This window comes from Barbus barbus (genome assembly GCF_936440315.1).
Source record: "Barbus barbus genome assembly, chromosome: 44".
Lineage (NCBI taxonomy): Eukaryota > Metazoa > Chordata > Actinopteri > Cypriniformes > Cyprinidae > Barbus > Barbus barbus.
Window position 1 is genome coordinate 3,115,001 of NC_136722.1, and position 13,611 is coordinate 3,128,611.

A 13,611-nucleotide genomic window follows, 5' to 3' on the forward strand; every position below is an offset into this window, starting at 1 on the left:
TTTGCCGTCCTCTTCATGGAAAGTGGTGTCTACAGTGCCGTATTCAGTGAGTATTCCAGTGTGAACACAGCCACTGTCTGTGCAAGACACTATTAATCAGCACATGGGTCACTCTAGCAGAGGTCTGTCAGGGGAAAGCCCATATGCTGATATGAGCTTAATAAGCATCATTACCCCCGCATTTCCTAAATGAGTTTTGTTTCGCAAAACAAGGAAAGAATGCAGTTCATCAGCTCCTTTATGAGGCCTTCAAATCATAAGGAATCATTAGATGGGGTTTTATGCAACCTCTGCTTTGGGAGGTCTAGGAAAGACCATATTGGATTGGCTAGAAAGGACAGTGCATTTTGGTTTAAATTTTTTTTTTAAAAAAGACGCTGAAAGCAATTATTTCTGAAAATTGATGAATTTGCATTAAACTTATTTTCTTCAGGGGTAAAGCAAATGGCCGAGGTCATCGTCTACCAAGTCATTTACATGCCATTAGGAATAAAGAGGCTCATGAATTGATCCTTTACAAGTTTCTCTTGCACGATAAAATGTTTGAATATTAAATAAGGTCAAAACGGTGCACATCATCACCATTTACAAACTGTGTTCCAGAGATAATTCCCACCGAAATGGAAACCTTTGCGCAAATATGTCATGCTTATATAAAATTATATGTTTAAAGAATGAGCTTTATCCACAAAAATACAGTAAATAAAAAGTATTATCACTGTCAAATATTGAATCTGACTTGTTGACAAACAGTATTAAATGTGCTAAGTTTCTATAAGAGTTGACCACAAACACATATATACACACACACACACACACACACACACACACACACACATACATATAAATATACATATGCATATATACACACACGCACATATACAGTATACATACACACACACACACATATACACACACACACACATATATATATACATATAAATATACATATGCATATATACACACACACACATATATACACACACACACACACGCACACATATATATATACATATAAATATACATATGCATATATACACACACGCACATATACAGTATACATACACACACACACACACATATATATGAACATTTTCATTCTAATTTTTGTTAAAGTTTTAGTAATTTTGTTGTGTCTGTATCATTTATATATAGTTTTTATTTTTCATTTAGCATTTATTTTATTTTGTTTTATTTTATTTAAGTTATTATTTATTTTAAGTAAGGAAAATGTTTATTAATGCCGTTATCTATAATATCCATGGTGTGGACTACAAAAAAAAAGTTCAATTTAATAAATTTAATTAAACAATAAATGTCTCAACTTCAAGTAAGTGTCCGTGCTGCCTTTAAATTTTACGTTTAGTCAACTTGAAATTGTAATAAGTGACTACTTGGATATTTGAGTTGACTAAACTTAAAATTTTAAGGCAGCGCGGACACTTACTTGAAGTTGAAACAAAGTCCATTCATTCATTTTTTAAACAGTTCATCATTGCATTGATGCATTTACATGAATATCTATGATTTCTGAATTGGAAAATGCTGAATAGGGAGAAATATATTGTTGCATACATAACACAACCTCATCTTAAGAATACAATTTTTCAGGTTGAAATTAATATGCATTTTCCATCACAAGACTCTGTCTCTCCACTTCCCAATTGCTCTAAACACAATCATCTGTTCTCCAAATGTAGAAGCAGACACGTCCGGTTCACTTTAGCAGCCCTTCAGCCATGCATCTGAAGTTCAAAACCCAAATCCCAGCATCCGTACCGTGCCTGGTTGAAATAAGATTATTCACACCATCTGATTCAAGCGGTGTCTGTTTCCTTTACGTTGCAGATGGAATAATCCAATAAAAGTCCTGTGAGAAGCACTCTCGCTCAGGTTACGACTCCCTCTGCGAAAGTCCCACAGTTCAAAGTTGGACCCGCATTAATATTCTACCGGTGCCCGTACCAGTCTAAAAGATTCAAAAGATGCTCAAAGAGCAGTGAACAGAACCCCCAGTGTTTCTGTCAAGTTTGCGTGTCTGCTCGCCTGCCACAAATTCTTGGGCACTGATGTCTGGATCTTTGAAGATAACAGTCTTAATAAACATGCTCCGCAATTACTGTGAGGCAGACAGAGCGGGAAGGAGAGAAAGAGAGCGAGACAGAGCAGCGAGGACAGGGATTAGGTCAGATCTCACTGAAGTCTAAATTGATGAGCTGTGGTCTTCAAAAGAAAAACTTGATACTGATCCTGCAATGACTCCTGAAAGCCTGCAGCTGGGTCTTACACAAACACACTGAAACATCACATCAACCTGTCACTGCAAGGCAACGGAGCCGTTTTAATTCATAATCATGGGAAATACTGCATATTTTAGTAGACATACGCCAATAAATATGAATAGTGCAAGTATCTCTATTTCTGTATTGAATTTTTATTTAGTGAAGCCGCATCTTATTGAGATATTTTTAACAGAGATATAGTATTAAAATTATTCATAATTTAAATTTTTTTTTAATATGTTTGGTTTTCACTTTAAGTTTTAGTAATTTTGATGCTTTTTTTGACATTTTAAGTTTTGTTTTATATAGTTTTATTAAAAATCCCTAACCCTAAATATTAGGCCTATTGATCTACTAACAATTAAATATTATATATTAATTATAATTAATGACACAACACTTTAAAAACTGTAATCATAAATACAATTTAAACTATATCTCCAAATTTATGTGGAAACAACACAAAAAACTTATTTTCAATTTGTAGTTTAAGCAATATATTCCATTGTTTATATTGAATTACAATTATGTTCAATTGTTTAATTGCATCTTTTTTACTAAATAAATGTCTCTAGTAATAAGATAAAATATAATACTAGCCATTCAACATTACAGAATTACTGAAATTGTCATATTCATTTTATCTATCATATATTACGAATTACAGAACATGAACAACTTTTAATTTAAATAAATTCAAAATGATATTCACATAAAGCCATTATAATAAATGCCACATTTATCTGTGCCTTTTATGTTAAACAAATTAACCAGCAAATACTGATCACAGAAATTAGCATTATTATTCCAAGCCCTTATTAAATATTAGATTTTGGCATGTTGCCAAATATTAGATGTTGGCACTTGTCCCATACTATTTTGTTCTATGGACTGATTAATACCCCAATTAATGTGAGGTATTATCCATTAGGGGAAAAAAACCCCACATAAGATACACCACCTACAACGCCTTTTTAACCACACTAGCAACCGCATAGCAACACACTAGTTAAAGTCATCTAAACAAATCAAATTTGATTGGTTTAAAAATGACTGTTTATAAACAGGTTTCCCAAACACTTTCCCTTATCTCCCATTGGTCAGATAAACAGATCCCAAACCCATGTCATTGGTTGAGCTGTTGCTATGTCAAGATGGTTGGATGCTTATAACATTGTTTCGATAGCACCACAGATACAAAGTGTTCACAGCTTTCAGGGGAATCTGCCTATGAATTACTGATAGTTCACACTGAATATCAATCTGGGAAAGGGAAAGTATTTTAACATCTGGAAATATTGCACACTTCACCTTTAATATTGTTCTAAAGAATAAAAACCAAGACTCCATTGCCTGCAAATCATTTTAGTCTATTCTTCATCTGCTCTTTGACTCTATTCTGATATATATGCATCTTTGTCTGCTGCTTTTTCACAAGTACTAAATATTTCATACAAAGCTCCACACTCAGAGGATACACGGAGACTTAGAGGTGCTTTCTCTACCCTTATTGAACTTCTTAAATAATTCACACGCCGATTGAAATGATGCCATACCTCTGGTCATGACGATGCCCGCCAGGCCTTTGTGACGCGCATGAAGCAGTGAGGAGCAGCCGGCCAGCTCTGTGTATTTCTCTCGCACCAGGTGGAATATCGCATCCGCAAACTCCTGCAATTCACAACAGGTTCTTGGTAAATTTGTTGCCTTATTAAAAACATATGTTCATATTGACAATATTTTGTTGTTCGTGTACCATATCATCACACTCTACAGTACCGAAAACAATGTATAGTAACTTCCAATAATAATTTTAAGAAACAAACTAAGTAGAATCTTCCATATCAGTACGATAGGTGATTTAAATTAAAATGCGAAGGAAATAGAAAAAAAATATTAATAATCTATGAAAAAAATTCCATTCACAACCAGAATTTAAACTGCACAAGATATTATTATATTCCATTATATTTTATTAATGCATACCTGTTTAACATTAGATTATACAATTTGATAAATTAAAACTAATGTAGAATTTTTTTAAAATATATACATTTTATTTTTATTTTGAATAAAATTATAAGACTTAATAAAAAAACTTTAAATTACATGAGCCAATATTTTATTCACAATAGAACATAGAGAACAAATGTTTAAACTGAGAAATTTTACACTTTTATCCACTAAATGAGCTCATTTCAAATTTGATGCCTACTACAGGTCTCAGAAAAGTTGGCACGGGCTGAAAAAGGGCTGAAAAAAAAAAAAAAACATTTTGAAAAGATTCAGCTGGGAGAACATCTAGCAACTAATTAAGTTAATTGACATCAGGTCTGTAACATGATTAGCTATAAAAGGGATGTCTTAGAGAGGCAGAGTCTCTCAGAAGATGGGCAGAGGCTCTCCAGTCTGTGAAAGAGTGCGTAGAAAGATACTACTTAAGAAACAACGTTTCTCAACATCAAATTGCAAAGGCTTTGTAAATCTTATCACCTACAGTGCATAACATCAAAAGATTCAGAGAAACTGGAAACATCTCTGTGCGTAAGGGACAAGGCCGAAGACCTTTGTTGGATGTCCGTGGTCTTCGGGCCCTCAGACGACACTGCATCACTCATCGGCATGATTTTGTCATTAGCCGCTTTTCCACTGTCAGGTCAGTGTGAGCCAGGGCTAAGGGTGTGCCGGGCGGGGCTAAGACACTCCGCTGCGCTTCACTAAAACCCACCCTTTACATGCCTCTCTGGAACAATGTCACGCAACCCCATCATTTCACCAACAAAGCGAAGTTATCAGAAAACTAATAAGAAAACATGATTGTGATAGAGAACAAGAAGCTGACGTCTGAACACAATCCGCTGTGCCGTCTGCAGATGCCAACTAAAGCTCTATCATGCAAAAAGGAAGCCATATGTGAACATGGTCCAGAAGCGCTGTCGTGCCCTGTGGGCCAAGGCTCATTTAAAATGGACTGTTTCAAAGTGGAAAAGTGTTCTTTGGTCAGACGGGTCCAAAGAGGAGGGAGACCTTCCAGCGTGTTATCAGCGTTCGGTTCAAAAGCCAGCAACTCTGATGATATGGGGGTGAATAAGTGCATACGGTATGGGCAGCTTGCATGTTTTGGAAGGCACTTTGAATGCTGAAAGGTATATAAAGTTTTAGAGCAACATATGCTCCCCTCCAGACGACATCTATTTCAGGGAAGGCCTTGTGTTTTTCAGCAGTACAATGTAAAACCACATTCTGCAGCTATTACAACAGCATGGCTTCGTAGCAGAAGAGTCTGGGTGCTGAATTGGCCTGCAGTCCAGGGCCCATATTCCTAAAGATTCTAAGAATCCTTTTAGAAAGCTCCTAATTTAGCTTAAAAATGTCTAACTAGGAGTCTTAGCTTAAAAGTGATTCAGGACCAATCTGAGAGCAACTTTGAGCGAGGAAAAGACAAAAACTTTTATCTTAGTGAGGAGGCGGGGCTGACCTAGCTATGACACAGTCTTTTGAAGACTGTGATTGGTTTGTTGTCCAAGGAGGAAATAAAAGAGCACTTTTATGAGTAGGGTAATAATGAGTTATTATAAGCCTTCACTTGTAATTTTTCCTGTTTTACCGTACTCTCTCCCTCTCTCTCTCTCTCTCTCTCACACACACACACACACTATATGTGTATATATATTCTTTATTTTTTATTTACCATGCTGTCATACTTAACGTATTTTATAGGAAATGAAGAGCGACATAAGTGCTGCAACAGACCCAAATCATCATTGCTGCATAGGTGCATTTTTCCAGGTGCCAAATATGTTAATGTAGTGATTACGTCCATTTCTGGCGCTATGGCATTTCAGCGTGGTGTCGGAAATATTAGTATGTCTTTAATAAGATCGGTCACAAACATGATCGCTGCACGATCTACTGTGTACCATCTTATTAACTCACTATCATGCATTGCGTGCAACACATTTCTTCTCTCGCTTCATGTTTCGTCCATTTTCTCTGCTGCTAAATAAACTCTTAAGTAGGGCTGGGTATCGTTCAAAAATGTTCGATATCGATACTGATACCTTGAGTTCGATACCGGTTCCTGAACGATACTTTTTTCGATACCAATTTTATGAAAACAGTTTTAACAAGATTACATTATCTCAAAAAACTTTGGTTTTATTTTTTTCAGCTTGTTGACATGTATACAGACTCAAAGACTCATCTCCTGAGCCACTGCACAAAGGAACAAAATATAGCCAACACAATAAATCAAGTACAAATAATTTTAATAAAGTTCGAATAGTTTTCAGTTTACACTAGTGCGTGCTCGTTTTAAAACGCATAGCTCAGACAGAATCATCATTTCTATTCATTTATTCTAGGTTGTTAAAGACTTCAAGAAATTTAAAATCTTTATCCACTTTCATAAGTGGATGTTTTATTTTGTTTCACAATATGTTTTATTGTTATTAAATTCTATGTTGTAGTATGTCTAATTATTTGAATGCATAAAAACTACTTAGTTTATTCAAATTTATTCTTAAAATAGCCTTATGAAATGTTTTCTTTTTCCTCAGAAATTCTGTGTTCTGTATCTGGTTTTCAAATGAAGACATAAACCAATTTCATTTTTCTTTTAAATGATTGAAAATAAAACTTTATTTATTTATTTATTTTGGCAAACAAAATTTTACTATTAAAATTAAAACATGGAAGAAATGTTGTGTGATCATTAATTAAAAAATAAGAGTTTTAATAATTTTAATAGTAGCCTAGTAGTAGCAGTATGTATACTCTGCTTAACAATATTAATATATTCTACCGCAGTGTCTTCTAAGTTAATCCGAACTTTTATTTTGACGGGTTTCTGGGAATACCTTTACAGTTCTGTGTGTATATGATATGAGGCAAGTTTTACTCAAATCAAACGGTAAAATGCTCATGAAGTGACTCTCAGAGCAGTTCTAGAGCTGTTGTTCATGTGTTTATGTCCTCATTTAGTGAGACGGCAGACGCTGAAATGTCACGCGAGCTTCAGTCTGTGTCAAGTAAGCAAAACTGCGCGATATAAAGAGCGGACTGCTCCGTGCGCTTTCGAAACGCTCTCGCGGAGGTCAAACACTGATCTATCAGTGCCGCGCCGCTTCTAGTCAAACACACCTAGTGCTGCAGGATTATTGGTGATGATCACTGACGGTGATGAGATTAACCCCTTAGGTATCGAAATTTGGTACCGAACAACAAGACGTTTTTCGATACTTGGTGGTATCGAGGCAATTCGGTCGGTGCCTAAAAAGTATCGAACTCGATACCCAGCCCTACTCTTAAGCCCCTTAAAAGTCCTCGTCCGTACTTTTAACAATTTTGGATCTTAAGACCTCTTGTAAGGGTTAAGATGCTTTCTGAATTACTTTTTTCTTTACTAGGATCTTTTCTTTAATTTTAAGAGGAAACACCCACATTTCTAAGAATTTTCTTAGAATATTGTTACTAGGAGCAACTCTTAGCACTAAGATTTTTCATGAATACGGGCTCAGATCTTTCACCTATAGAGAACATTTGGCGCATCATTAAACAAAAAAAACATCAAAGACGACCACAAACTCTTCAGCAGCTGGAAACCTATATCACGCAAGAATGGGACCAAATTCCAACACCAAAACTCCAGACACTCATAACCTCGATGCCCAGACGTCTTCAAACTGTTTTGAAAAGAAGAGGAGATGCTACAGCATGGTAAGCATGCCCCTATCACAACTATTTTGAGACCTGTAGCAGGCATCAAATTTGAAATGAGCTCATTTTGTGGATAAAATTTTACAATTTCTCAGTTTAAACATTTGTTATGTTATCTATGTTCTATTGTGAATAAAATATTGGCTCATGTGATTTGAAAGTCTTTTAGTTTTCATTTTATTTAAATTTAAAAAACGTCCCAACATTTCCGGAATTTGGGTTGTGTGCATATATTTCCATTAAAAAAGCATTATGAAACTTAATCTGTTATAAATTACATAATACAATTTTAGAAATTAAAACTCAACTCTTTACAATATTTGCATATCACCTTTTCCATTATTTAGTTTGATAGCCTCAATATATATACACGACACATCATACATATATAATAAAATATATGAAAACATTTATAAAAAATTTATAAAATGTCTTAACCGAGCATTAATTGTTGTAGAGTCAGATGTTAAGTAATAAAATTAATATAAGCAACAATATTGTAAGTGTTACTCTGTATGTGCTGTTACTGTTACATTAAGATAACTTCATACAGACAGGTTATTGCATAATAGAGATTTTACATGCCATAAATCATATATATCATGAATATTTTATTTCAAATAAATTAAATTCTGTGAATAGCTCTGCTATTGCATGATCACACAATGACTTTGCCTGTGGCGTTTTTTTTCCCTCACCAACATGGTGACCCAATTAATTTGTGTCAAAACACTAGGCATCAATAGAGTAATTGGAAAGAGAAGAGACTACGGGCGTGCTCATGGTCAGCCATTTATCTGAGACACTTTCACTAATGGAACAGCGTGATTAGTTTGGTGGTGTCTCAAATGGACCATCTGTCCATCGCTGTGAGCTTAGGGTTCAGGCCGCCAGGCTGAAAAATAACCTGGACCTTGTGTTTGCATTCACCAGACGGGCTTCAGCCCATCCTGCCCCATACAGCTGGTCCTGAACCTGTGCGAGTGGATTTTTCATACCACGTCCATAACTGATGGTATTATGTTGCTGTTTGTGGCAATTAGTGGCTTATGAAGGCAAACACATATCCACACAGTACATACACACACAGTGCCAGATGATAATTATGACTTCTGAGGGGTGGACCAAGCATCTGGTGAAATAAAATGGAGGGCAAAAACAGATGCACCTCTTTATGAAAGATGTTCACAGTATGTAGCAGCTGAAGATCTAATTGGAGAACAGTCATATCTCAACAGGCATGTCCCTGTCTGTGGACCCAGAATGACATTTAGCAGAAAAGCAAAAAATACCTATGCTATTTCAATGGTATTTACATGTAGGGTGCGATTTGTGAAAAAAGCAGAGGGGAGGATGATTTTGAAAAAAAAACTTTTCTCTCTCCATAGGCGGAGGTTGACCCAGATCTAGAGTAAGGCTTTAAAGTAACCTAATGCTAGTGTAATCTGTAAAAAAAAAACACATAATAAAAAAAGAGGAAAAATAACTTTTAAAGCTTTAAGGATTCATCTAGAATTTAGTGTTTGATAACTTTATTTCTGCTGAAGGGCATATATATTATACAATATATATTACAAAGGCAAAGCACAGTATAGAGAAAAAAAGTTTAACGTGCAGCAACAACTGTAAGTAAATATTTCATCTGTATACAGCAACAAAACTCTTGGGAAATCTCTCATACTGTACAAACTAAACATAAGAACAAAATGATGCTCATTAATCTCAGGTTTGGTTGCTTTAGCGAGCAGTAACTCACAGTGAAGCGCTTCTTTAGCCTGAGTTTTCCAAGTTGGCAGACATATTTAAATGCCTCTCAGTGGTAATTAAACACTAATCCCAATGTCACCTTAATAAAACATCTTTTATTGGTGACATTAAAAGGATTAAAAGGGAAGCCAAACATTTCCACACTTCAAAGACTGAGGCGTGAGCTATGGTTGGACTGACGCCAGAGTTCAGTGATGGTGCTCATACCTCACTGTGCTGGAGATCTGCCTTCACAATCCAACATTCACCTCTGATGACTGGAAATACAGCTACATTTTCTTTGGTTTTCATTTTTAAAGTTGAAATGGCATTGGTAAACTAAGTTGCTAAGGTGTTGTGTGTGTGGTTTTTAGCATGTTGTGCTATTGCTAGGGTGTTGCTATGTTGTCAGCAGAATACATTTTTTGAAGCATTATTAAGTGTTTGCTAAGATGTTCTGGGAGGTTGCTGTGTATTCTGGTCTCTCTATAAATCACATGACTTGAGGTATCAATTATGTCTGTAGCAATGGGGCAAGGTTTAATACTAAGGTTAATTGAAGAAAAAGTAATTGCTTGATGTGTAGCACCACTAATAAACGCACACAATCAAACACACAAAGGGGGTAGAGGATATATGCGATGGAAGAAAAGAAGCAAAGAGAAAGAGATAAATGGAGGGAAAACAAGCCCCAGCGTTGGCCATTTCATGGAAATTAAGTGGCTTCTGTCTTTTGTTTGCTATATGCCAACAGCACATTATGAGCTTTTAAATTTCAAAGACTTGTCTCAACATGAACCATTAATGGCAATCACATAATTTGATTGCTTTTGAAGATATGCCACAATAATTAAGTCTTTTGCATACATCTGTATTCACAAATCTGAATGCAGAATAATGTCACACTGATTCACAAAAGGGAAAACTCTTGCAGGTAATGGACTAAAATTAGTTATCAAAGGCAGAAATAAAATATTTAGAGCACTCAAAAAGGACTCTAATACCTTGAAAGAGGCCATGAAAAGGAAGGAAAAATCAAAAGCAGGAAAATTGTGATTTAGTCTCCGGCACATTGCTACAGAATTTGAGCTGAATGTTAATCAGGCAAAAAAAAAAAAAAAAAGAGCTCTGTCAAATTAGAGAAAAACTGCAATCCAACTCCTTTCAGGTTGAAAGGTGCAGATCATGTGACGAGACAAAAAGTGATGTGCGGTGGTTCTTTTTGCCGTCTAGGAAATAATTAAATACTAAAACACACAATGACATGATACATGCAAATATGTTCCTGCTATTTTTAGCTTCAACCATGGTGTTCTACCTCTTGTAATAAGTAATAATTTCATTTTCACTCAACCTGGGAGGTTTCTGTCCTTTGGTACTTACAGTATGATATATAATATAAAATAATCAAAAGGAATTTCTATAAAATCAAGGTCTCTATGCATTAACCGCCAATAATGATGTCACACCTATCACATATTTTAGCTTTAATCTCCCACTTTAGAAACTTTTCCCAGCTGGGAAAAACAAACAAACACACACACAAAAAAAAAAACAGGCTATGCTGGTTTTAGCAGGTTTAACCCGGTCAAGCTGCACTCCCAGCCTCACCAAGCTGGTGCTCAGCTGGTCTCCTAGCTTAACCAGCTAAGACCAACCTGACTAGCAGACGAAGTGATCAAAACCCCTTTAAAACCAGCCTGCAAACTAACTATGACCAGGCTGGAAGACCAACTAAATCTATCCAACCAGCTTAAACTGGTTTCAATAGTTTTTTTCAGCAGGGTTAAAGCAGCTGTTGAAACCAAACATATAGCTTCAAATTTATTGGTCTTCATCAACAACAACTATATTAGTGTTCACAAGAGCAGATGATAAAGTTCTGTGCATTAAAAGCTCATGCAGAAGTTTTGTCGCCAGTCACTTTAAAAGCTCAAGCTCTTTAAAGCAGGATTCTGTTTGGCTCTCAATGTTTCTATCACTGATCATCTGGGGAATTTTTTATTTTTTTCTGAAAGTGATTTCAGTAATTTTGTTCCATTGTGCCATTATAGATATGGTTGTGGATGAACTCTTTATCGACTCTTTATCTTTAGGGCATTTCACACTGCTTTAGTTCCAGAACTATAAGTACAGTACTAAAGTACTGGGACGATTTTGCGTGAACTATTTCCCAGTACCATTTAAAGGGTTGCATTCACACCGACAGTGGGTACTAAGAAGTGACGTAAGCCGGTTGATCGCGACAGCAATTTGTATGCGGCGATCAACAACGTAAACAAAGAAGAACAATGTTAACAACAGGAGGATGGAGGATGCTGTGATCGGTGGTGGTTGAGGAGAGACCCCCCCACATGATTGTAAAGCGCTTTGGGTGTACGGCAATACACAATAAATGCGCTATAGAAATGCATCATTCATTCATTCATTCATTCATCGGAGCTGTGTTTTTGTTGTGTCTTGCAGGTTTCACAATAATGGACATGGAATTTTTGAAAGAACGGAAAGGAGGACTAAAGAATCTCCAACGACAATTTGCAGTCTTACATTTCATTAAGGCTGATAGAAGCACAAAACGCCGTAGACGAAGTCTTCAGGTAAATGCCGTTCATAAATGCTCTCAGTATGATACAATGTTTACACAGTATATGTTTACACAGTGTTTTAAATCATGGCGGTGAGGGCGTTTTCGTACGCGTTTAGCCAATCAGCGTACACTTACGTCACGGATAGTTCCTAGAACTGTTTTAAACCCTACTCTGAAGTAAGAGCTAATTTAGTTCCTCCAAACGGAATTCCTGGAACTAAAACCGTTTCTAGTTCCCGCGGTGCGTACACGCCAAAAAGTGGGTAGTTCCACAATTAGTTCGGGTACTATGAAAAGGTTCCTGTGGTGCGAAAGTCCCTTTTATCCTTACAGTTTTAAACCTTGGCGTGAACAGGCCTTTAGGCTTAAGTTGACGTTTAGTTATAATTATCAAAGTTATATAACAAATAAGGCATCAACTGCACAACATTTTTACAGGTTTCATTACAACTCTATTTCCAGAACTCGTATTCCCAAGGTAATGTAGAATGCCAGTAGCACTGCAGCCGTCATCTCTCCTCAGAAGTCAATATTGTGCCAGGAACACAAATGTCAACAGGGAAATTTTCTCGACTGATCCCTGACCCAGAAGTCTATCCCTTGGGGGCTTCTTGCTGACAAAAGGGTCCTGGCAATGCATGATTTCCTCTGCAGGGAAAAGTGTATGGACTATGCAGAAAATTCTGCTGCCTGCTCTTCAAACTCAGGTGAGGGTTGGGATTTAGCTCTACAGTATGAGAACCAGAAGAGTTCTCATACTGTAGAGCTAAATCCATATTAAATGTCATATTGAATGGTGATTTAAAATGCACAAAAGTGCATAGATTCAATGTGGACCAATACACTACAATGCATAACTCGTACATTGATATGTAGTGATAAATAGACAATACAAAAAAAGTCATGAAGGAAAAATTAAGCAATTTTACATCATTATGAAATTAGCATTTATATCATTATGCTTTTATTGCACAGGCCATATCAATAAATCTCAACATCCTTCAAACTCTGGATAACACTCCTGCAATTAACTGCTTCCATTGTATGACGCAAGCATCATATATTTCCTAGCAGTATGGCTGTGACGACTCTGGATTCTCTCAAGCTGGAGATTGTAAAATGCAATCACAACAGCGCGTGTGAGGGCCATCTCTCCAGAAACCTCTCCCCACGGCTTATCAGGGCCCAACAGAGAAGCCGTGTCTGCAAAGAAATGGGGCCATGTCTTCTATTTCTTTATAGAGGTATTTAACAATTCATTCACCAAGTTTTAATAGT

At 36.2% G+C, this 13,611-nt stretch overlaps 1 protein-coding gene across 1 annotated transcript in view; it reads right to left on the reverse strand.

The window, feature by feature from the left end:
- The window catches only part of LOC306863292 (double-stranded RNA-specific editase B2-like), a gene marked incomplete at both ends in the record, with an annotated part of 171,009 nt that overhangs the window by 21,278 nt on the left and 136,120 nt on the right, over positions 1–13,611 (reverse strand). Inside the window, one exon of the mRNA XM_079406545.1 lies at positions 3,839–3,953. Coding sequence (XP_079262671.1) covers positions 3,839–3,953 — 115 coding nt within the window. The remainder of the gene's footprint in view (positions 1–3,838; positions 3,954–13,611) is intronic.